This window comes from Pseudophryne corroboree, chromosome 5 (assembly GCF_028390025.1).
Source record: "Pseudophryne corroboree isolate aPseCor3 chromosome 5, aPseCor3.hap2, whole genome shotgun sequence".
Taxonomy (NCBI): Eukaryota; Metazoa; Chordata; class Amphibia; order Anura; family Myobatrachidae; genus Pseudophryne; species Pseudophryne corroboree.
Window position 1 is genome coordinate 141,318,385 of NC_086448.1, and position 23,752 is coordinate 141,342,136.

General features: G+C 47.5%; 1 protein-coding gene and 1 pseudogene across 1 annotated transcript in view; both read left to right on the forward strand.

Moving 5' to 3' along the window:
• The window catches only part of LOC134927385 (ATP-dependent translocase ABCB1-like), a 943,310-nt gene extending 921,913 nt beyond the window's left edge, over positions 1-21,397 (forward strand). The window contains exon 24 of the mRNA XM_063921755.1: positions 20,647-21,397. Coding sequence (XP_063777825.1) covers positions 20,647-20,844 — 198 coding nt within the window. The 3' untranslated portion in view covers positions 20,845-21,397. The remainder of the gene's footprint in view (positions 1-20,646) is intronic.
• LOC134928701 (large ribosomal subunit protein eL30-like) lies at positions 10,800-15,098 on the forward strand (annotated as a pseudogene).
• Positions 21,398-23,752: the final 2,355 nt, after the last annotated feature.

Consider the following 23,752-nt stretch of genomic DNA (forward strand, 5'->3'; position numbering starts at 1 on the left):
CAGTCTCCGGTCCCTGGATGAGCGCCTGGCGCGGCGCGCTCCCGCGGGCACCCGGCACTGGGGCTTCCCCGGCCATGCCCGGAGGCAAGGGCTGCTGCCCGCCCACCTCCGGGCGGCCTGACTCCCTCTCTGATCCTCCTCGTCGGCCGCTCCCGCCAGTCACAGCCAGCCTGGCTTCCGCCAGACCCTCGAGGAGGCCCTAGGGGACGGGACGCCGTCCCCAGGGCCAGCCAGCTCGCCCCCGGAACCAGCCCCCACCGCCAGATGAGCGGTAACGGGCTGCGGTCCCGGCGGACCGTCGTGCGCGAGTGGCAGCCAGAGCACTGATGTGTGACCTAAATGCAGGGAGCTGACAATAGAGATGGCTACTGACTCTCTGTCTCAACACAGTGACTCGAATCATCAGGAAGTGTGAATGACTCGAGTCTCTCACAGTTTCATGAGTCGAGACAGCAGCAGCAGCTTCTCTCAGCCAGAGGGAGGAAACTCTGTGTCCTGTGTCCTTCAGTCAGTGTGTTCTGCTGTCTTTAGCTGTGATTGGCCAGAGGCTATACCAGGTGACACCCAGTGGGAGGGGGAGGGAGCAGTCACGACTCACCAGTCAGTGAGTGCTCTGCTGCTGTGCCTGATCCATGTCATGAATCATGATTCATCCTGAGTCTGCCAGTGAGTGAGACAGTTGTACACTGTGTAGACTCAGTGACTCAGTGAATGAATCTGATTCATGCAGCAGGAGGTGGAGCCCCTGTGGTACAGGGCTCTCGGCTCAGTGCTCACTGATCCTGCTCAGTGTGATTGTGGGTGGAAAACTCCCTGGAGGCTAGATAGTGGATAATATAATAAATCCAAGGCCACCTAAAATCATCCAATTAGCAAAGTATGCAAAATAAAAATGTTTTTATTTAGTTTAGGTACAGACTGAATGATGTGTTTCATGGCTGTTAAGCTTTCTCTCCTCAGCCAAAAGTAATGTCATATTCTATAACTAGTATGCAATAAGTGGTTATTAATAATATATCAACATAACACTGAATCTATGTTAATATATTATTATCAGGGCATAAGCAGCTGCCTCCCCCAGATACACTGTACAATCACTGCAGCTGAATAACTCCATGAGTCCAGCACTGATCCTCCAGCACTGGCAACTCACTGATTCATGTGCAGTCTCTGCAACACATTCCACTACAGATGAGTCATGACTCCTGTGCCGAGACACTGACTCCAGACACTTCACTGAACTGAGTCATGTGTCTCAGCTCAGCTCAGTGAATCACTTTGCCCATGACTAGCTGACAAAACACTGAAATGTATAAATACGAAAAAAAAATGGGGGGATTCTGCAAAGCAGCACTCACCCCAAAGCAAATCCACCAAGAGAACTAAGATGGCCTCACCTTCCCTATATATACCAAACCCTCCCCCTAAAGAAGGCTGTACTTTCCTCACAGCTAGGTCCACCCCTCCCCAGATGTTTAACTCTTTCCTCTCCTATACAGTCAATACTCTCTCCTTATATCTGTGTCATTATTATTATTATCATTATTATCATCATCATTAATTTGTAAGGCGCCACAAAGCTCCACAGTGGCCAGATACATAAACAAATAAAACAAATTACATAATACATAAAAACAGAACAAAAGCAAATTAAGTTAATAAAGGTGCAGCTGTCTTGCACACATGTACAAATAAATTCTAAGGATAATTTCACCCCCTTAAACTTTTATATTAGTAACCACCATCCTGCTCTCACCCTTACCTTATTTACGCTTATCTCTCCCTAGGAACCCCTTTTCCGTGTGTTGTACGTGTGCCTGGTAAAATTGTACCATCACAATAGGAGGGGTTATTTTGCAAATAGGATTTTGAACAGTTCAGGATGTCAGCATTTAATGTAACAGTATTATAACAATTGGTGCTGGGGATTGAAAACTGATGGTCTGTCAATCTGTTATGCCAGTATCAGCATGGGTGCTGAGACAGGGGGAGAAGGTACAGTCAGGAGTGCAGGGTAGGCATGACCAGGCCTTTACTATGCCATCACCACTCCCCCCTGTGCGTGCATACATACGTACTGAATGACCTGCCTGTCATCATGCCCCCTATTTTCCTTTGTGTGTATTTGTAAAATTGTAGTTCATTTTTATATTTGTGTTACTTTACTGAGGCCTAAATGATATGTAATTAGAGACCATAAAAAAAGGTATTTACATGACAAGAACGTAACATCTGTTGGAGGGTTAATTGCTAACAGAGCAAATGCTCAGCAACCCAAATGACAGTTAGCTTTTATATGTTTCTAGTAGAGTTGTGCGCTGCCTCCATGTTTTTGCTTTGGATCTGTACTAGAGATGTGTGGCGGACACTTTTCTGGTTTATGTGTTTTGGTTTTGGATCTGGATCTCTGTTTGTGTTTTGTATCTGGATTGGTTTTGCCAAAACCACCCTTGCGGGTTTTGGTTTTGGATATGTATTTTTTCGAAAAAATCATCAAAACAGCTAACATAACAGAATTTGGTATTTTTGTTGCTACAGTATTAGTAACCTCAATAACATTAATTTCCACTCATTTCCAGTCAATTTTAACCACCTCACGCCTCGCAATATTGTTCACCAACATAGGCCAAAGCCTGGCTGGCTAAACTAAGCAACAGAGCAGCGGCACAAACATACGGCAGTTATTTCTGTTTAAAAATGTTTTACAAATTAGTACTGTATTAGCAATAACCAATCAAACCAACTCACAAGTACTATCAATAGAAAACAATCCAACACAGAAATTTCCTGAGAATCGTGTGTACAACATCATTGCTCTAAAGTAGTTACCAAACAGCAAAGAAAAAAAAACATGTGTAAAATAGCAACAGCAGACACATGCCCCCAGCACATGCCTATTCTCAGTGCCCAGTCTGTTCATCCCTCTTGGGGGGCCTAGGTCACTGATGACTGGCACTCTGTGCCCATGTAAAGCCCCGATCAATCAGCCATTTTGTCGAGCAGCTCCCAAAATTCTCCTCAATGACAAAAAAACAGCATTCCGTACTTTGGAACACACAATTAAATAATGACCAGGTTACAGTGCTGGTCAGATGCAGTGCAGGTTGGATACATTGCTGGTCGGATACAATGCAGGTTATAGTGTGGGTCAGATACAGTGCACGTGGATGCAAGGCAGGTCGGATACAGTGTACATGGAATTCATTGCGGGTTGTATATAGTGCAGATGCAGTGAAGGTCAGATTGCTCGTTGGATATAGTGTGCGTTGGATACAGCGTAAGGTCGGATACAGTGCAAGATACAGTGCAGGTCAGATACAGTGCGGGATACAGTTCGGGTTGGATACAGTGCAGATCAGAGTGTGGGTTGGATACAGTGTAGGCTACCGTGAAGGTTGGATACAGTGTGTCTCGCATACAGTGAGGGTTGGCTACAGTGCAAGGTCAGATACAGTGCACGTTGGATACAGTGCGAGATACAGTGCAGGTCAGATACAGTATGGGTCGTATACACTGTGAGTTGTTTATATTGTGGGTCAGATACAGCATGGTCTAGATAAACTGCAGGTTACAGTGCGGTTCAAATACAGTGTGCTTGAATACAGCGCAGGTCGGATACAGTATGGGTTGGATACAGTGCAGGTCAGATACAATGTGGGTTGGATACAGCGCAGGTCAGATACAGTGTGGGTTGGATACAGCACAGGTCGGATACAGTGTGGTTTGGATACAGCACTAGTCGGATACAGTGCGGGTCGGATACAGCAAAGGTCAAATACAATGTGGGTCGGATACAGTGCGGTTTAAATACAATGTGGGTCAGATACAGTGTGCATCAGATACATCATGGGTTACAGTGCAGGCCGGATGTAGTGAAGATTAGATACACCACTTACCACTTACTGTCATAGAGGGTCCTCAGTGCAGGGTTGTCTTCAGTGTGGTAGTGTCAGCAGTGCAATAGTGTCCTAAGGGTGTGTACACACGGTGAGATCCTTGCTATGCCAGATTTTCACTTGCGATTTCCCTTGAACTCCCTGGAGCCCAGCACCACCGATTTTGACTAACTTTTCTTGAGATATGGACTATGGCCCTCATTCCGAGTTGATCGCTCGCAAGGCGAATGTAGCAGAGTTACACACGCTAAGCCGCCGCCTACTGGGAGTGAATCTTAGCTTCTTAAATGTGCGACCGATGTATTCGCAATATTGCGATCACTAACAAGTTAGCAGTTTCTGAGTAGCTTCAGACTTACTCTGCCTGTGCGATCAGTTCAGTGCTTTTCGTTCCTGGCTGACGTCATAAACACACCCAGCGTTCGCCCAGGCACTCCCACCGTTTCCCCGGCCACTCCTGCGTTTTTTCCGGAAACGGTAGCGTTTTCAGCCACACGCCCCTAAAACGCCGTGCATCCGCCCAGTAACACCCATTTCCTGTCAATCACAATGCGAACGTAGGAGCGATGAAAAAGCCGTGAGTAAACTTACTTTCTTCATAGTAAAGTTACTTGGCGCAGTCGCAGTGCGAACATTGCGCATGCGCACTAAGAGAATTCTCACTGCGATGCGATGAAAAACACCGAGCGAACAACTCGGAATGAGGGCCTATGTGTGCTTACGATTTTGGCTTATGTGAGATTTTGGCTTATGTGAGATGTCATTGACATGTGAGATGAACTAGATATTACACCGATCTAGCAAGGATTGACTTGCCTGCACAGTCTATATTTTCTTGCGATGCCGACCTGGCGGGACCGCGCATTGGGATCAAATCGGGATCGCAAGGTGACTTTCACCTTGCGATCTGCACTTACTTTTATTGCGATTTTGACTATATAGTCAAAATCAAAAGAAAATATCTCAGTGTGTGCACACCCTTAGAGTGGTAGTGTCAGCAGTGAAGGGGTATCTGCAGTGTCCTCAGTGCGGTAATGCCGGCAGAGTCAGTAGTGTAGGAGTGCCAGCGGTGTCCTCAGTGCGGTGATGCCAACAGTGTCAGCAATGCAAGGGTGCCAGCAGTGTCCTCAGTGTGGTAGTGTCAGCAATGCGGGGGTGCCAGCTGTGTCCTCAGTGCAGTGGTGCCAGCAGTGTCAGCAGTGCATGGGTGCCTGCAGTGTCGCCAGTTTCTGAAGTGCTGGCAGTGTCCTCAGTGCAGGGGTGACTGCAGTGTTGGCAATGTGGGAGTGCCGGAGGTGTCCTTTGTGCAGGGATTCTGGCACTGTTGGCAATACGGGAGTGTTGGAGCTGTCCTCAGTGCAGGAGTGCCATCAGTGCAGAGGTGCTGGCACTGTCAGCAATGCGGGAGTGCCGGAGGTGTCCTCAGTGCAGGAGTGCTGGCAGAGTCCTCAGTGCAGGAGTGTCCTTAGTGCAGGGGTGCCGGCAGTGTCAGCAATTGTGGGAGTGCTGAAGGTGTCCTCGGTGCAGGGGTGTCGGCAATGCAGGAGTTCCGGAGGTGTCCTTTTCTGCAGAAACGGTGTCATTGTTAGCAATGCAGGAGTGTCAGAGGTGTCCTCAGTGCAGGGGTGCCAGCAGACTAGGCAATGCGGGAGTGCCGGAGATGTTCTCAGTGCAGGAGTGTTGGCAGAGTCCTCAATGCAGGGGTTTGGGCAATTGTGGGAGTGCTGGAAGTGTCCTCAGTGCAGGGGTGCTGGCAGTGTCAGCAATTGTGGAAGTGCCAAAGGTGTCCTCAGTGCAGGGGTGCCGTCAGTATCGGCAATGCAGGAGTATCCGAGGTGTCCTCAGTGCAGGAGTGCTGGCAGAGTCCTCAGTGCAGGAGTGCCAGCAGTTTCGGTGATGCAGGAGTGCTGGAGGTGTCCTCAGTGCAGAAGTTCAGGGGTGCCGGCAGTGTCAGCAGAGTGGGAGTGCCGGAAGTGTCCTCAGCGCAGGAGTGATGGCAGTGTCAGCAATGAGGGAGGTGTACTCAGTGCAGGAGTGCTGGCAGTGTCCCTAGTACAGGGTGTCGGCAGTGCAGGGGTGCTGCAGTGAGGGAGTGTCGGCAATGCGGGCAGCGGTGTCGAAAATGGGGGCGGTGGTGCTATTAGTGATGTGGGGGCATCCATCTTGGGCCATTGTTGCCTATGGGGACATGCTAATTGGCTGAGAGCCATGACAGACAGCTCTCTCAGCCAATCAGCGGTCTTCAATAGGTTACCATGGAGACCGCCGTCCGAGGCAAAACCTCAGGATCCGTCAGCGGATCTTCAATAACATTAATTTTCAGTAATTTCTACTCAGTTTTGACCACCTCACAGCTCACAATGGGGGTCATTCTGACCCAATTGCTCGCTGCAGTTTATCGCAGTGCAGCGATCGGGACAGAATTGCGCAGGCGCCGCAGTGCGCAGGTGCATGCCAGACAGCCGAAGGCTGTCGTTGCCTAGCAATCGCCTCTGAGATAGAGGCAGTTGCTGGGCAGGAGGGGGCTGGATGGCAGCGTTTAAGCCGCCGTTTAGGTTGCACAGTCCTGCCAGGCGTGGCTGAACCGGTGGGGGGGGGGGGAGGGTAGGACGCGGCGGTTGCGTGATGTCACACGCAGCTGCTGTGACCCGACGCAGCAAAGAGATTCTCCCAGCCAGCCGCAGGAGCTGCGCTGGCCGAGATTAACTCCTGAGATGCCAAAGCATCGCCACTGTGCGATGCTTTTGCATTTCTGCGGTGGGGGTGGCACTGACATGCACGGCGGATCAGCCCTGTGCTGGGCGTCCCCCCGCATGTCTGAGTACCTGAGTAAATTTAGCACAGCTACGATCAACTCGGAATGACCCCCATAATTCTTCACCAATATTGGCCAAAGGCTGGCTAAACTAAGCAACAAATCAACGGCGCACAAATGTGATGTGTGTGCGTACCTGGAGTCTTATGCCTGTCCAGTCATGGCCTGTCTGGTTATCCAATTCCTACGTCTGTTCCAATCTGCGTAGAACACCTGTGTAGAATTTGGGCAGAAGGACGGAGATACCCCAGTGCGGACAACACCCCAAGTGGACAAGAACCACTATGGTGGGAGACGGTACCAAAGGTTTATTGCAGGAAAGTATATTCACCGCTTCGGGTGACCTGAGCTACTGATCAATAAGTTTAGCACATTTCGGTCAGGCACATTATCAATTAACACATATCATTTGCTTAGTAAAACAGATCATAACAACATAAGTACTTTCGGAATTTCAATACTCAAACTGTCATTTGGAAAAGCAGGTTCAGGAATGTTCAAACAGTATAGTAATGAGCCACTAGGTGGCACTATAGACTCATTAAGGGGAAGCCTATGACCCTAAACAAAATCCGGAGAAGGCCAAACATGAGTGCGCACAGTAACGTAACTGAAGAAGAATGCTCTCGCCTTTCAACTGGCTGGCTTGACAATTCCTGTATATCATAGACGGTAGTTATAATAACCCTATCTGGAGGTTCTCAGGGGTAGCCACAATTGGTAGTTAAGAGTGTGGACAGTTGGACCCAATCAGAATGTACGTAGTAGTTCAGGCTGCCTTAGTGTGAATCATGAATACTGTATCCTCTACTCCTGGGTAGCTGCATACGGTGCTAGTGAATGGCCAACCACGGGGAAAGGGTAGTGAAGCTTAAGGCCCTTTGCGGGCTTATGAACAGCTTTTGAAGTTCATGGGGGGCACTGTATGACCTAAGCGGGCTGCCCTTAATATACTCCTCAGTTTTTTAGGTGCATAACATTAGGGGTGCAGGTACCTGTTCACTGCTGGGACTCCCCTCTCTCTGTCCGGAAGCTCCTCTAAACTGCAGCTTCCAGTCACAGCAGTAGTGTTAGGTGGTGTCATGCTCTCCCTCCCTCTCTCTTGGGCGCACAGTCACAGAGCATCCTGGTCCTGGCAGCCTCTTTACTGCGGCTCCCTCTCCTGTCAGCCGGCCGCAGCCGCACGTGTCCCTCAGTCTCCCCGTCGGACAGCAGCAGCGTGTCTCTTGCGGCCAGCGACAGCCTGTCTTTGGCGGCCAGCGGCAGCATGCCTCCGGCGGCGTGTCCCGCTGCTCCTCTCCACTTCGCGTCCGTCTCTCCTTACCAATCTCCTGGCGGCAACTCCTTCTCCTTCGTTTATCGCGATCCGAGTCGGCCAGTCCCCGAGCCCTGTCTTCCCCGGCTCAGCAGGACCTAATCTCCCTGACACTGGGTCCTAGTGTCCTCCATGCGGCTGTGTTTGCTTAGCAACCAGACAGTTCATTATCCCCGGTGGGGATCACCAGCTGCAGTTGTGTCCAGCAGGGGTTGGGGGAGCAGATACTGGGCATCACATATTCTCCCTCTGGAAGATTGCATGTCCTCACACATTAGGAAACATGCCAAAAGTCAATGCCACAGTCTTTCAAGGTGCAGACTGGAGTAAACAGGTGAACACAACCAAGTTGGGTACCAACATACATATTCATTCCTAAACAAACGTATTTACAGATCAAGTGTTAGCTTATTCCCTGTACCTGGGGGGCGGGATGCCCTTTGTGCTACGTTGTGACCTTCTAATTCCCACAGTGGGGACTTTGTTCTCACTATCGGTATTGACCGGATTGGGCTGACTCTGACCCTCTAAGGGACCATTAACCATGGGATCTAGGGTGTCATGGGGCGCTCAGCTCGATGCGGGTGGACCGCACATAAAGATGGGGTTGAGTAAGGGTATGCCCCCCGAGGATCACCACCCTTCTGCCACAGGTGAGTCTGCTGTTTCTGGTGATACTTCGTAGGTGCAAGTCATGAGTTGCGCTCTGTACACAACACTGACGGGCCCGTCTTGACCTCAGCGGATCTCATGGGTAAACCGTTCTCCCTCCGGGACACTGACGATGACATAAGCTGGTTTTTCACACATGGTGTCCACCTTACTGGTGCGGTGATTCCGCTTCTTCCAAACAGAGTCGCCCACATCTAGGGGTGTAGGTCAGATAGTTGCATTGTAACTCTTTTTTTGGCAGAGTCGGACGGTTCCCATCCGCATTGCCACCAGTCCTCGGGCTACTTCAATTCTCCGTTGATGCTCACAGACACACTTGGTTTGTGGAGTGGCAGGAGAAGTTAGCGCGGGGGTAAGCTCCAGGTCTCGAGGCAGTTTTTCTTGTAGACCGAACATAAGGTAGTACAGTGTGAAACCGGTGGAGGAATGTTCTGCATTATTGTAGCGGTCGATGAGTTCGGCCAATGGGCATGGTCTTCAGCTGGTAGACTTCTGAGCATCCCAATGAGGGTCTGGTTAGCCCTCTCGCACAAACCATTCCCCTGTGGGTGGTACGCTGTCGTCCTTGCTTTCTTGCAGCCATGATAGGAGTACAGTTCATGGAATGGAATGGCTGCGACTCATAGGCAGGCCCTTGGTCAGTTAGTAATACACTCATGATTCCCGTAGGGCCTGGCAAAGTGTTTCAGGAACAGCTCGGCTGTAGTCTTCGCAGTCAAATCTTTTGCAGGGCCCACCACTAGGAGCTTGCTATTGTGGTCGGTCATGGTTAAGGCGTAGTTGTGTCCGCTGGTGCTGGGCTCTAGTTTCACGTAGTCAAGGATGACAATTTGCAGTGGGCAGTGACTCTTGGTGGGGTGCAATTGATCTTTCTGATGTGCATACGGATGTCTCTTCAGGTTTGCAGGGGACAGAGTCCCGGCACCATCACTCTACGTCGTCGTGCTGCAGACCTATCCAGAAGTACCGTGTACGCAAGATGGCTTCCATTTTTTGTTTACCAAAATGCCCAGATTTGTTGTGGTAGGCGGTAAGTAGAAAGGAGGCTTGTCTCCTAGGAACAACGACTTAGTCAACTGTCTGGTGAGTACCAGAGTCGATGCTAGTCCGTACTAGAATGACTTGTTTCAGGTGAAGTTGTCCCTGATGTCGCAGTAACTTTTCCAACTCTGGATCTGCCTCTGCACGTTGTGCCCGGGTCAGCCGGTAGTTTAGACGGAGGAGAGCTGTGAGTTCCTTCACCACTGGGTTCTGTTGCTGGATCCCTTCCCAGTCTACAGCAAAGGCTTCAGACATACCTGATCGCTGTCGGTCCATGGTGGCTAATGGGTTGGAGGTGACCGTCCATCCTTTCCACGAGGCCTTGAAGACAGGGGCCTCTATCTCTTCCTCAGTGTCTCTTCCTTCCTCCACCACATCGGTAGTGGGCAAACGGGACAGAGCGTCCGCATTGTCGTTGGACTTCCCACTCCTGTAGGACACAGTGTATTCAAAATTGGCGAGCCATGATACCCACCTCTGTTCGATGGCGCAGAGCCGAGTGGTGGACAGGTGCGCCAATGAGTTGTTATCAGTCATGATGATAAATGGTGTAGCAGCGAGATAATGTTTACATTTTTCTGTGATGGCCCAAACTGGGGCGAACAGCTCCAACGTAAAACGCTGTAATTTTTGCAATTCCGTTCTGTTTTGCATAGTCCCCTGCTGGCATATGCGATTACTCTCTCACGCCCATTCTGCACCTGGGACAATATGGTTCCCAATCCACTATGGCTGGTGTCTGTGTAGACTTGAAGTGGCTGCTCGTAATTGGAGTAAACCAATAGCGGGGCTTCCGTTAAAGAGGTCTTTAACTGCTGGAAGGCCAGTTGCTGTTCTTTGCCCCACTGCACCGACGACAATCCCCTCCTCTCGTGGCCGGACTGGCCTCTCAACAATTCATTCATGTAATGGCGCTGCCACTTTGGCAAAGTGCTCCACGAAATGTCTGTAGTAGCTCAAGAATATGAAGTCATACAGTGCACCCCACTGAACTTCAATAGCTGTCCATAAGCCCGCAAAGGGATGCAAGCTTCACTACCCTTTCTCCGTCCCTCCTTGGAGAGACACCTCTTGTCCGGGATCCCCGTGCTGCAGTCATGGTGGCCACCAAGAAGATGAAAAAGTCCCTGGAGTCTATTAACTCACGGCTTCAGCTGGTTATGAAAAGTGGTTAATACGTGCTTGGGTACAAGCAGACTCTAAAGAGGATCCGTAAGGGCAAGGCTAAACTGGTCATCCTCGCCAAACAACTGCCCAACTCTGAGAAAGTCAGAGATTAAATACTTTGCAATGTTGGCAAATAATGGAGTCCACCACTACAGCTGCAACAACATTGAACTTGGCCTGTGGTAAATACTACAGAGTGTGCACACTGGCCATCATTGAGCCAGGTGACTCTGACATAATTAGAAGCATGCCAGAACAACACCCCAAGTGCACCAGAACCACTACATTGGGACACGGTACCCACTGCACAAAAGTGGTCCCACTGCACAAAAGTGGAAGCAAGGAAGAGGCAAACAACTACAGACCAGTGAGTCTTACATCAGTAGTAGGGAAATTGATAGAAACACTCTTAAAAGAAAGAGTTGTAGATCATCTCAAATCCGGCAATTTACTGGATCCCAAACAGCATGGATTCACTGGGGGGAGATCATGTCAAACAAATCTTATTGACTTTTTTGATTGTGTGACTAAAGTGATGGATAAAGGTGGAGCCATGGATATAGCTTATCTAGACTTTAGTAAGGCTTTTGATACAGTTCCACATCGCAGACTGCTAAATAAACTTGAAAGTTTGGGATTGGATATTAGGATTATTGAATGGATAAGATCTTGGTTGAAGGATCGAAAACAGAGAATTGTGGTAAATGGAGTGCATTCACAGGAGGGAAATGTTACCAGTGGAGTACCCCAGGGATCTGTACTTGGACCAGTGCTTTTTAATATCTTTATTGGTGACATTGCAAATGGCATTAAAGGGAAAGTATGCCTTTTTTGCAGATGACACAAAGGTATGCAACAGGGTAGACACACCAGGTGGGGTAAAACAAATGATTGAGGATCTAAGTAGACTAGAGGAATGGTCAAGAGTCTGGCAATTACAGTTTAATGCCCAAAAATGCAAAATCATGCACTTGGGTCTCAAAAATCCTAAAGCTAAATACAGTATTAATGGCACTATACTGAAAACTACTGAGGAGGAAAGGGATCTAGGAGTCACTATTTCAGATGACTTAAAAGCAGGTAAGCAATGTAACAAGGCAATGAGGAAGGCTAGTCAGATGCTTGGCTGCATTGGGAGAGGAATCAGCAGCAGAAAGAAAGAAGTAATAATGCCACTGTATAGGTCATTGGTACGGCCTCATCTAGAATACTGTATTCAGTTCTGGAGGCCATATCTTCAAAAGGATATTAATACATTAGAAACTGTACAAAGGAGGGCAACTAAAATGGTGCATGGCCTACATCACAAAACATACCCAGAAAGACTAAGAAATCTCAATATGTATAGTTTGGAGCAGAGAAGGGAAAGGGGGGACATGATAGAAACTTTCAAATATATGAAGGGTTTTAACAAAGTCCAGGAGGGAAACATTCTCCAAATGAAGAGAAGCAATAGGACACGAGGACATGCACTGAGACTGGAGGGGGGGAGGTTCAGGGGAAATTTGCGGAAAAATTATTTCACAGAAAGGGTAGTGGACAAGTGGAATAGCCTCCCATCAGAGGTGGTAGAGGCTAAGACAGTAGAGCAATTTAAACATGCATGGGATAGACATAAGGATATCCTTACAAAGAAATAAGGATCAAATAAGGTTAGTGATAAAAAAAAATAATATAAAAAAAAAAAAAAAAGGGGCAGACTAGATGGGCCAAGTGGTTCTTATCTGCCGACAAATTCTATGTTTCTATGTTTAAAGGTTTATTGCAGGAAAGTATATTCACCACTTCGAGTGACCTGAGCTACTGATCAATAAGTTTAGCACATTTCGGTCAGGCACATTACCAATTAACACATATCATTTGCATAGTAAAACAGATCATAACAACATAAGTACTTTCGGAATTTCAATACTCAAACTGTCATTTGGAAAAGCAGATTCAGGAATGTTCAAACAGTATAGTAATGAGCCACTAGGTGGCACTATAGACTCATTAAGGGGAAGCCTATGACCCTACACAAAATCCGGAGAAGTCCAAACATGAGTTTGCACAGTAACGTAACTGAAGAAGAATGCGCTTGCCTTTCAGCTGGCTGGCTTGACAATTCCCGTATATCACAGATGGTAGTTATAATAACCCTATCTGGCGGTTCTCAGGGGCAGCCACAATTGGTAGTTAAGAGTGTGGACAGTTGGGCCCAATCTGAATGTAACGTGCCAGGTGGTGTCCTGCTCTCCCTCCCTCTCTCTTGGGCACACAGTCATAGAGCATATTGGTCCCAGCAGCCTCTTCACTGCGGCTCCCTCTCCTGTCAGCTGGCTGCAGACGTGCGCGTCCCTTAGTCTCCCTGGCGGCCAGCGGCAGCGTGTCTCCGGTGGCCAGCGGCAGCCTGTCTCTGGCGGCCAGCGACAGTGTGACTCCGGTTGCCAGCGGCAGCATGTCTCCGGTGGCATGTCCCGCTGCTCCTCTCCACCTCGCGGCCGTCTCTCCTTACCAACCTTCCGGCGGCAACTCCTCCTCCTTCATTTAGCGTGATCTGAGCCGGCCAATCCTCGAGGCCTGTCTTCCCGCTCAGCAGTGCCCATTCTCCCTGACACTGGGTCCTAGTGTCCTCCATGCGGCTGTGGTTGCTTAGCAACCGGACAGTTCATTAACCCCGGCGGGGTTCACCAGCTGCAGTTGTGTCCAGCAGGGGATGGGGGAGCAAATACTGGGCATCACACAAACACATGGTATATCTGCTTAAAAATGTGTTGCAAATTAGTAATGCCCCCAAAACTAAAGCCCATTATAAAAAGAAAAGTGGTGCAAGATGGAATTGTGCTTGGGCCTCTCCACCCAATCCTATTTTGGATGTTAAAAAGGACATGCACAGTTTAACAAACCAAATACTTCATCGACAGGGCATGAACCAATTTTTTGGAAGGACTAACTATGTTCATGAAATTAAATTTTATGAACTCAATGTAAATTACGTAACATTGAGGAGGTGCCTAGATGGTTAACATCCCTACCTCTACAATCTTTGTCCTCACAAATGTATCAGATGCCAATACAAACGTTTCAGGATTTGGGCAAAAATAATCCTACAGGGGGCTTTTTTGGTTTTATGCCCAGGCATAATGATGGCTTTCTTTTTATCATGGGCAAGAACTGCAGCACTGATGGCTGACTTACACAAAATATTTAGAGCCACTTATTATAATAATTATTATTATTATCCTTAATTTATATGGCGCCATAAGGATTCCGCAGCGCCCAATTACCGAGGACATATGCACATAATCAAAACAGGAAAACAGTGGCTTACAGTTGAAGACAATATAGGACAAGTACAGGGTAACTAAGCATAGCTACATCAGTAGACGACTCTGAGATAAGTATCAAGGTGTCCGAAAACTGTAGGATTTGGGCAGTTGAGGATTATTAAAGTAAGAAATGGATAAAGTAAGAAAAGGATAAGCACATGAGAGAAGAGGGCCCTTCTCATGAGAGCTTACATTCTAAAGGGGAGGGGCAGATAGATAGGGGTGACACAGATGGGGTAGACCGAGTGTGGGACAGAGGGTTAGGATGAGATATGGCTGGGTTTGGTAAAGTATACATGTTACACTACAGTAGAGCTGCTTATACATGTTACACCACAGTAGAGCCACTTATAGACGTTATACCACAATAAATCTGCTTATATATGTTACACCGTAGTAGAGCCGCTTATACATGTTACACCACAGTAATCTAGTCAGCCCTGGTGGGGTTCCCTGGGGTCGAGGGGACCTCACCAATAAAGCCCCCCCTCCAGGGTACCCATGGGCCAGGGCTGAAGCCCGGGGCTATCCCCGGCATCCGTGGGCTGTGGGTGCCAAGTTGATAGCATTTGAGTGTAGAAAACAGAATTAATATTGTTGTATTTGTGGAACTACAGAACCACAAGCACCAACATTAAAGGGCCCAATGGTACCTGTAGTCCCACCAGTAAAAGAAATATTACTATAAAGACAGGACACACACACCTTAGACAATGCAACTTTAATAAAACACCCTTGCACACACACTTACCATCCCCTATAGCGCTTCGGTCCCCTTGCCCAGTAGCATCCATAGGTAACCTGTAAAAAAAAAAAACCCACACCTATTTCCAGAGTAGATCAGTCCTCTTCTTTCCATGTAGGCATCCCAAGAGTTAAAATAACAGACATTCCTGCACATGGATTCTCTTTCTCGAATGGCGGGCCTCCACCTGACATCTGTCACTTGGGGATCCACCAGCCAATCAAGTAGTGCCACACAGTAGCGCTCTTCTGACTGGATAAGCTGTCACTCAAGCAGAGTCCATACGCTTTTATGGGGATAAAATTCAAATCGAAGTCTGTGGTGGGAATCGACCGTCTGCGGTATGCCACAAAGCTAATTGTGGTCATCCACAAGATTGATCTCAATTAACCTTGTTGCTTACCGCAGACCGCCGGTTGTTTTTTGCTTATATTTATTATGACAACAAAGGCACAATAGGGTATAGCGCACAGCTTGTATATTAAAAGCGTACAAGATCTTTTTTTTTTTTTACTTTTTTTGCAAATGACTGTCAAAGCTTATGTATTTGTAAAGTTGTGAACAAAGGCAGTGTGGTATAGAACAAAGCAGTTGTACAAATAAAGAAACAATTTTTAAAAACTTTTTTTACAACTGACTGAACAGTCACAGCAGCGCACACTGGCCCTCATTCCGAGTTGTTCGCTCGCAAGCTGCTTTTAGCAGTATTGTGCACGCTAAGCCGCCGCCTACTGGGAGTGAATCTAAGCTTAGTAAAATTGCGAACGAAAGATTCTCAAAATTGCAAATAGAAATTTCTAAGCAGTTTCTGAGTAGCTCGAGTTTCGTTCCTGGTTTGACGTCACAAACACACCCAGCATTCGCCCAGACACTCCCACGTTTCTCCAGCCACTCCTGCCTTTTTCCCGGAAACGGCAGCATTTTTTCAAACATACCCATAAAACAGCAGTTTCCGCCCAGAAACACCCACTTCCTGTCAATCACACTCCGATCACCAGAACGAAGTAAAAACCTCGTAATGCCGTGAGTAAAATACCTAACTTCTTAGCAAATTTACATGGCGCAGCTGCAGTGCGAACATTGCGCATGCGCAGTTTGCAGAAAATCGCTGCGATGCGATTAAAAAGAACGAGCGAACATCTCGGAATGAGGGTGAACACAATGGAGTACAGCCTGCGGAGTCACATTGCAGCACCAGTACAATAGATGTATAATAAATATAATAACTACATTTGTGCACTATAAATAATAATAAACAATGATTTGCTAGCTGACTGTACTGTATAATCTAGCCCAGACACTTTTAACATTAAGGAGAGCCTGAGGGAACTGGAGTGGATAGATACTGTAGGTCAGCTTAGCCCTGGAGTGGATGGACACAGCGTTGAGTCAGCACTGTAGCCAATGGAGTAGATGGACACAGATAGGTCAGGTCAGCTCAGTCACTGGAGTGGATGGACACAGCATAGAGTCAGAACAGCAGACACCTTAGTGGATGTACACAACATGAAGTCAAAGTGTGAAATGGCACCGAATATCACCGCAGGGACTTATATACAATCCACAACCTGCGAGCATCTGATGACGTTTTGCCTCGACTTTGAATCCGAGCAGGGCGGGAAAAGCCGCCACTCGGATTCACTCAGATCCCATACCTGCCGACCGTCCCAATTTTGACGGGACATTCCCGTTATTTACGGTCTGTCCCGCTGTCCCACCCGTGTGTCGCAGTGTTCCGCGGTGGGCAGTTAGGAGATCCCCCCCTGTCACTCGCTTCTCTGAGCAGAGCAGCAGTGAATAGATGGTGTGAGCATGCGCACAGCATCTATTCATGGCAGAGAGAGACAGGAGACATGACCAGCAGCTCCCAACTTTGCTCGGGGCCAGGGAGGGACATTATAGCGCGCCAAATGAGCGCACCCAAAATGAGGGAGCATGACCTATCAGAAAGTGCAGCGATCGCAAGCTCATGCCTCTATGATGAAAACAGAGGCGTGGCTTGCGATCGCTGCACTTTCTGATAGGTCATGCTCCCTCATTTTGGGTGCGCTCATTTGGCGCGCTATAATGTCCCTCCCTGGCCCCGAGCAAAGTTGGGAGGTATGAGATCCCAGTAGTTCGGGTGGGCTCGAAAACCGAGCCCGTTCATCTCTAGTTTATAGCTTACTGTGTAATTTTATGTTTGAACAGTGCTAATAAATAATGATTATTGAGTTTATGATGGGAGCTCAATGGATAATCACACATGTGAACACGAAAAAAATATCTGAAAAAATGTATTCATTTTGACAGAAAAATGTAAATTATAAACAAATAAAGAAACTGTATTATTTCCCAATGCAGACAAAGAGCACAATAGATAATAATAAAACACTCAACATAAATGAGGGCTGTGAAATCTTGTTGAGAAAAATAGTTTGTAAGGAAATTAGGGCACAAACTGTGTTTGCCTTGAACTCTGCATGAGGTCTCATTTATAAAGGTGGAGGGTGCATGTAAAGTAAACATGTCCAATTGTCCACTCCTTGAGTAAGGCAGGCGCATAAACTACTGTCCTATCCTGGAGTAAAGCAGGTACATAAACTATTGGAGGTAATTCAGAGTTGATCGCAGCAGCAAATTTGTTAGCAGTTGGGCAAAACCATGGGGGTGATTCCGAGTTGTTCGCTCACTAGCTGCTTTTAGCAGCATTGCATACGCTAAGCCGCCGCCCTCTGGGAGTGTATCTTAGCATAGCAGAATTGCGAACAGAAATTTCTTAGCAGTTTCTGAGTAGCTCCAGACCTACTCACAAATAGCGAGCAGTTCAGTCAGTTTCGTTCCTGGTTTGACGTCACACACATGCCTGGCGTTCGCCCAGCCACTCCCCCGTTTCTCCAGACACCCCTGTGTTTTTCCCTGAAACGCCTGCGTTTATCCGCACACTCCCAGAAAACGGCCAGTTTCCGCCCAGAAACACCCACTTCCTGTCAATCACACTCCGATCAGCAGAACGATGAAAAAACTTTTTTACGCCGTGAGTAAAATACCAAACTTTTGTGCTAATTTACTTGGCGCAGGCGCGCTTCGTACATTGCGCATGCGCAGTTTGCGACTAATCGCTCTGTAGCGAAAAAAAAATAACAAGCGAACATCTCGAAATGACCCCCCATGTGCAATGCAGGGGGGGCAGATATAACATGTGCAGAGAGTTAGATTTGGGTGGGGTGAGTTCAAACTGAAATCTAAATTGCAGTGTAAAAATAAAGCATATATCTGCCACACCTGCAGTGCACATGGGGGGTGATTCCAGTTGCTCGCTCGCTAGCAGATTTTAGCAGCATTGCACACGCTAGGCCGCTGCCCTCTGGGAGTGAATCTTAGCTTAGCAGAATTGCGAACTAAGGCCCTAATTCCGAGTTGATCGGTCGCAATGCGAATTTAGCAGAGTTACACACGCTAAGCCTACGCCTACTGGGAGTGTATCTTAGCATCCTAAAATTGCGACCGATGTATTCGCAATATTGCGATTACAAACTACTTAGCAGTTTCTGAGTAGCTTCAGACTTACTCTGCCTGTGCGATCAGTTCAGTGCTTGTCGTTCCTGGTTTGACGTCACAAACACACCCAGCGTTCGCCCAGGCACTCCCACCGTTTCCCCGGCCACTCCTGCGTTTTTTCCGGAAACGGTAGCGTATTCAACCACACGCCCATAAAACGCCGTGTTTCCGCCCAGTAACACCCATTTCCTGTCAATCACATTACGATCGCCGGAGCGATGAAAAAGCCGTGAGTAAAATTACTTTCTTCATATCAAAGTTACTTGGCGCAGTCGCAGTGCGAACATTGCGCATGCGTACTAAGCGGATTTTCACTGCGATGCGATGAAAAAGAACGAGCGAACAACTCGGAATGAGGGCCTAAAGATTTGCAGAATTGCGAATTAATAATTCTTAGCAGTTTCTGAGTAGCTCCAGACCTACTCACGATTAGCGATCGGTTCAGTCAGTTTCATTCCTGGTTTGATGTCACAAACACGTGTTCGGACAGCCACTCCACCATTTCTCCAGACAACTCCGCGTTTTTCCCTGGCACGCCTGCATTTTTCCGCAAACGCTTTGAAAACGCTGAGTTTCCGCCCAGAAACACCCACTTCCTGTCAATCACACTCCGATCACTTCAACGATGAAAATTCTTCATTCTGGCATGAGTATATTTACTAAGTTTTGAGCTAAAATACTTAGCGCATGCACACTGCGTACCATGCGCATTTTCGCATTAATCGCTCCATTGTGAAAATCGGCAACGAGCGAACAACTCGGAATGACCCCCATGGTTTTGCCCAACTGCTAACAAATTTGCTGCTGCAATCAACTCTGAATTACCCCCATAGTCCACTCAGGGGCGTTTTAAGAGAGGAGGAGGCCCGTGTGCAGCCTTCTGCTTCAGGGGACCCCTCCTCTCTGACTGATGCACAAGATTTAATACTTACCTCTCCGGTCCCCCCCGGCGGTGCCATCCTTCTCCGCGACAATAGAGTCTGAGAACAGACTCTATTACGCATGTGCAAACCTCCAGGAACAAGGCGCTGCGGCCATTTTACTGAAGATTTTGCTAATGCGCATGCGCGAAACTCCGGAAAAATGGCCGCCTTGCCATCTTTACGGAGTTTTCAACAGGCGCAATAGAGTTTGTTCCACCTAGTGCTCAAACTCTATTGCGCAGCCGAAAAGGGATGGCTTCGACGGGGGACTTCACAGAGAGGTAAGTATTAAGCAAATGGGTGCAGTGTGTGCGGGGTGGGCCCCCCTGGTCCTGGGGGTCCGTGTGCCTCGCACAAACTGCACCCATTATAGAAACACCAATGAGTCCACGCCTGGAGTAAAACAGGCGCACATATTATTGTCTATTTCTGGAGTACAGCAGAAGCATAGATTGTTGTCCTCTTTGAAAGTAAGGCAGGTGCATACTGTATAATGCTATTCTCTCCTGGAGTAAAGCAGGCACATATATATGAGTGATGGACATAGGATAGCTACATTTGGTGTGGTGTGGTGGATAGATTGATATTGGAAGGAGTTGTAAGGACGTGGAATAGCTTTAGAGTGCAATGATAAATGATGTGTGGGCTGAGGAAGAATGAAATGGAAGAATGCAGCGGCAGCGATCGCAGTCTGAATTTTTTTTTTTATGGAGTGCGCACACGCACCACGGGAGCCCAGTGAAATGCTAAAAGCATCTCTGGGCTGTGATCGCCTCTGCCTGATTGACAGGCAGAGGCGATCACGGGGCAGGAGGGTGCGTGCCAAAGGAGTTAGAATGCTGTTGTCAGGGCACGGTCCAGACAACGCAGGCGTATCTGGACAGTTGGGGGGTGGTGGGCCACAGCGGCTGCGTATGACAGCGAGTAGTGGCCTGCCAGTGCGCAGGAGTTGTGCTGGCAGGGAGTTACTCGCCAGGTGCAAAAGCATCGCCGCCTTAAGGCCTGACTTGTGGGGCAGACTAGCCCTGTACTGGCCGTCCCCCTGCATGTCAGAGTACATGATCGTAAATATGGTAGATTTAGCACATCTACGATCACATCTGAATTACCCCCAATATTCTATTATTTATTTTGCTAACTCAGTGCCTTACATTCTGGTATTACATTCTTACATTTAAAAAACAATATTATAATGTTGTTTTGTGAAACTTTAATTTTAAACAGGTTGTGCAGGAAGCTCTGGATGAGGCAAGGCACGGCAGGACCTGCATAGTGATTGCTCACCGGCTATCCACAATACAGAATGCTGATATCATTGTAGTAATGAAGAATGGGAAAGTGGTGGAACAAGGCACTCATAACCAGCTAATGGCCAAAGAAGAAGAATATTATTCTCTTGTGCACTCACAAGTCTCAAAGTAATGTCTGTACTGCTCTGGGATCAGCACCATTCTTGACAACCTATATATATTATACCATATTCTGAATTTTACACACAATATTTTATGGAGAAAAACAAGTTATGTAAAATTTTACATAAGATGTAATACACTACAACACACTAAGCGGTCTATTCAATTAGTGTTGGAATTTCCGAAAAGTCGGAAAAACTGCACTTTTAGACTTTTGTAGGAAATTCCGACATGTTGAAAAACAGGTGGATCAGCAAATTCGCTCGCCGATATACAGTACCTGTTTTGTCAAATTCGCTGGCATTTCCAACAGGTTTTTGCCCGTTTTCGACAATGCCCATTCGACTTTAAAAAAAGTTGGATTGGCATAGTCGAAAACTGGCAAAAACCTGTCTGAAATGCCTGGAAATTGAATAGTGAAGTGTCTGATCCTTTAATTGAATACACCCCAATACCACTATAAAGAAAACACTTGAAGCAAACATGCAGAAATAATGGCTACATGTAATTAAAAGGAACTGTACTATAAACAGGCTCACTTCTTTCTGTGTGACAAATAAAGGAAAACCAAAAACTATAAATGTGTCTACTCCCACTGATCCTATGAGTCTACATGCATCAAGTTTCTGATCTCTAAAATAAATACTGTATATCGAGAACTCACCCTTGCGGGGAGGCTCCTGGAAATACAACCAAATTGCTGCTCCACTCCAAACAGGATTGCTAAGCCCAGTTAAACATATATAGGTGCAAAAAAAGAGGGGGAAGGCGTACTAGCGCAAAACAAAGTTGTATATCTAAAGTTATTATGCACAGTGATTCAAAAGTCGCAGCACACCATTTTGTTTAAAAAACTGCAGAAAATGGGAAAACTGAATACTCCAGTAAGGTATCGGCGAGGTGGGCTATCTTTTAGGGTATGCACCGAACAGTAGCAGATCTTGCCACGGGCAAGCAGGACTTTTGCTCGGGGCGCCGCCATCCGGAGGGCGCCATCCGGAGGGCAAGATCTGCTGCTGCTGTGCCCCCCGCTGCCGCTGGCCGCTGTGAAGGGAAACTAGTTGCTACACATCTAGTTTCCCTTCGTGGAGAGGACCTTTACTGTGCGGTGCGCGATGACGTCATCGCGCACCGCACAGCAAAGGTCCTCTCCAAAAAGGGAACTAGACGCTACGCATCTAGTTTCCCTTCGTGGAGAGGACCTTTGCTGTGCGGTGCGCGATAACGTCATCGGGCACCGCACATCATTTCAGAGCGCTACAGTAGTCTGTACAGGGGGCGTAAATGACCACGCCCCTTATACGAAGCCACGCCCCTTATTACCGCCCGGAGCGCACAAAGCCCCTGAACCGGCCCTGGTACCGAACATGGGTGCCATCTTCTAATCGGACATCTTGAATCTAAGTCAATTTTTTCAAATGGAAAGGGGGTCATGTAACATGTCAAACAACATTAGAATTTGCTGAAAACAGATATGAAATAGCAGTTACCTCAACAATGGTTTTTTCCATCCTTTGTGAAGAGCTAACAATGCAGCACACAACGTTTGTCAGCCGAATGACGTCAATTCTCTATTCTTTTGTGAAAGCCATCTTCAGTTACCTGCAACAAAAATAGTGTTGTAACTTTTGAACCAAAACTGCTATTAGCAATAAACTTTTCAGCAAATTCTGATGTTGTTTGACATGTTACACAACCACCTTTCCATTTGAAAAAAACTGACTTAGATTCAAAATGCACGAGTTCAAGATGGTGCCCATGTTCAGTACATACCCTAAAAGATAGCCCACCTCACCCATACATTACTGGAGTATTCAGTTTTCCCATTTCCTGCACAGTTTTTGAAACAAGAGGGTCTACTGCGACTTTTGAATCACTCTGTATTTTACATTAAAAAAAGGAGATTTATGGTAGACTTACCATAGTTAAATCTCTTTCTGCGAGGTACATTGGGTTCCACAGGGAATACATCACGGTGCATTGTTGAATCTAGATCCAAAGGCACCAACAGGCTAAAGCTTTGACTGTTCCCAGGATGCATTGCACGGCTTCATCTATAAACCCACCTCCAGACACTGGAGCTCAGTTTCGTTAACCAGTCCAATGCAGTAGCAGGTAAAAGAGAAGGAGATGTTAGTCACATAGAACCACATTCTCACGACAGGAGAAGGGATCAGCGGCTAATGCCATACAAACCCAAAGAAGCTAAGTGCTTCAGGATGGGTGCCCTGAGGAACCGAGTGTACCTCGCAGCAAGAGATTTAACTATGGTAAGTCTACCATAAATCTCATTTTTTGCAGCAGGGTACACTGGGGCAGATGTATTAGCCCGGAGAAGGCATAAGGAAGTAATAAACCAGTGATATGTGCAAGGTGATAAACGGACCAGGCAATCAGCTCCAATATGTAAATTAACAGTTAGGAGCTGATTGGCTGGTGCATTTATCACCTTGCACATAGCACTGGTTTATCACTTCCTTATGTCTTCTTCAGGTTAATACATCGGCCCCACTGTTCCACAGGGAATACATCGGGATGTCCTAAAGCAGTTCTTTATGGGAGGGGATGCACCGTATTGGGCCCAAGAACCCAGCATCCAAAGGAAGCATCCTGGGAGGTGGAAGCAGGGGTGTATCTACCTATTGGCCAGGATGGCACTCGCAAGGGGCGCCAGGCAAGGAGGGGGCGCCATCCGGCTGTGCCATCCAAGGCCAGGGGGTAGAACCAAGTGGTGCTGTTAGACTTGGTGATTGTCTGTTAGTGCTGGCACCAGTGTCCGGCAGCAGTACACTGCACCTCGCTTGTAATCAGACTCAACATAAACTACAGCTCCCAGCTGCCCTTGTTGCTGGGAGCTCCCGGCACCAAGGACTGCTAGGAGCTGTAGTTTACTTTGAGTCTGATTGTTCACTAGTGCT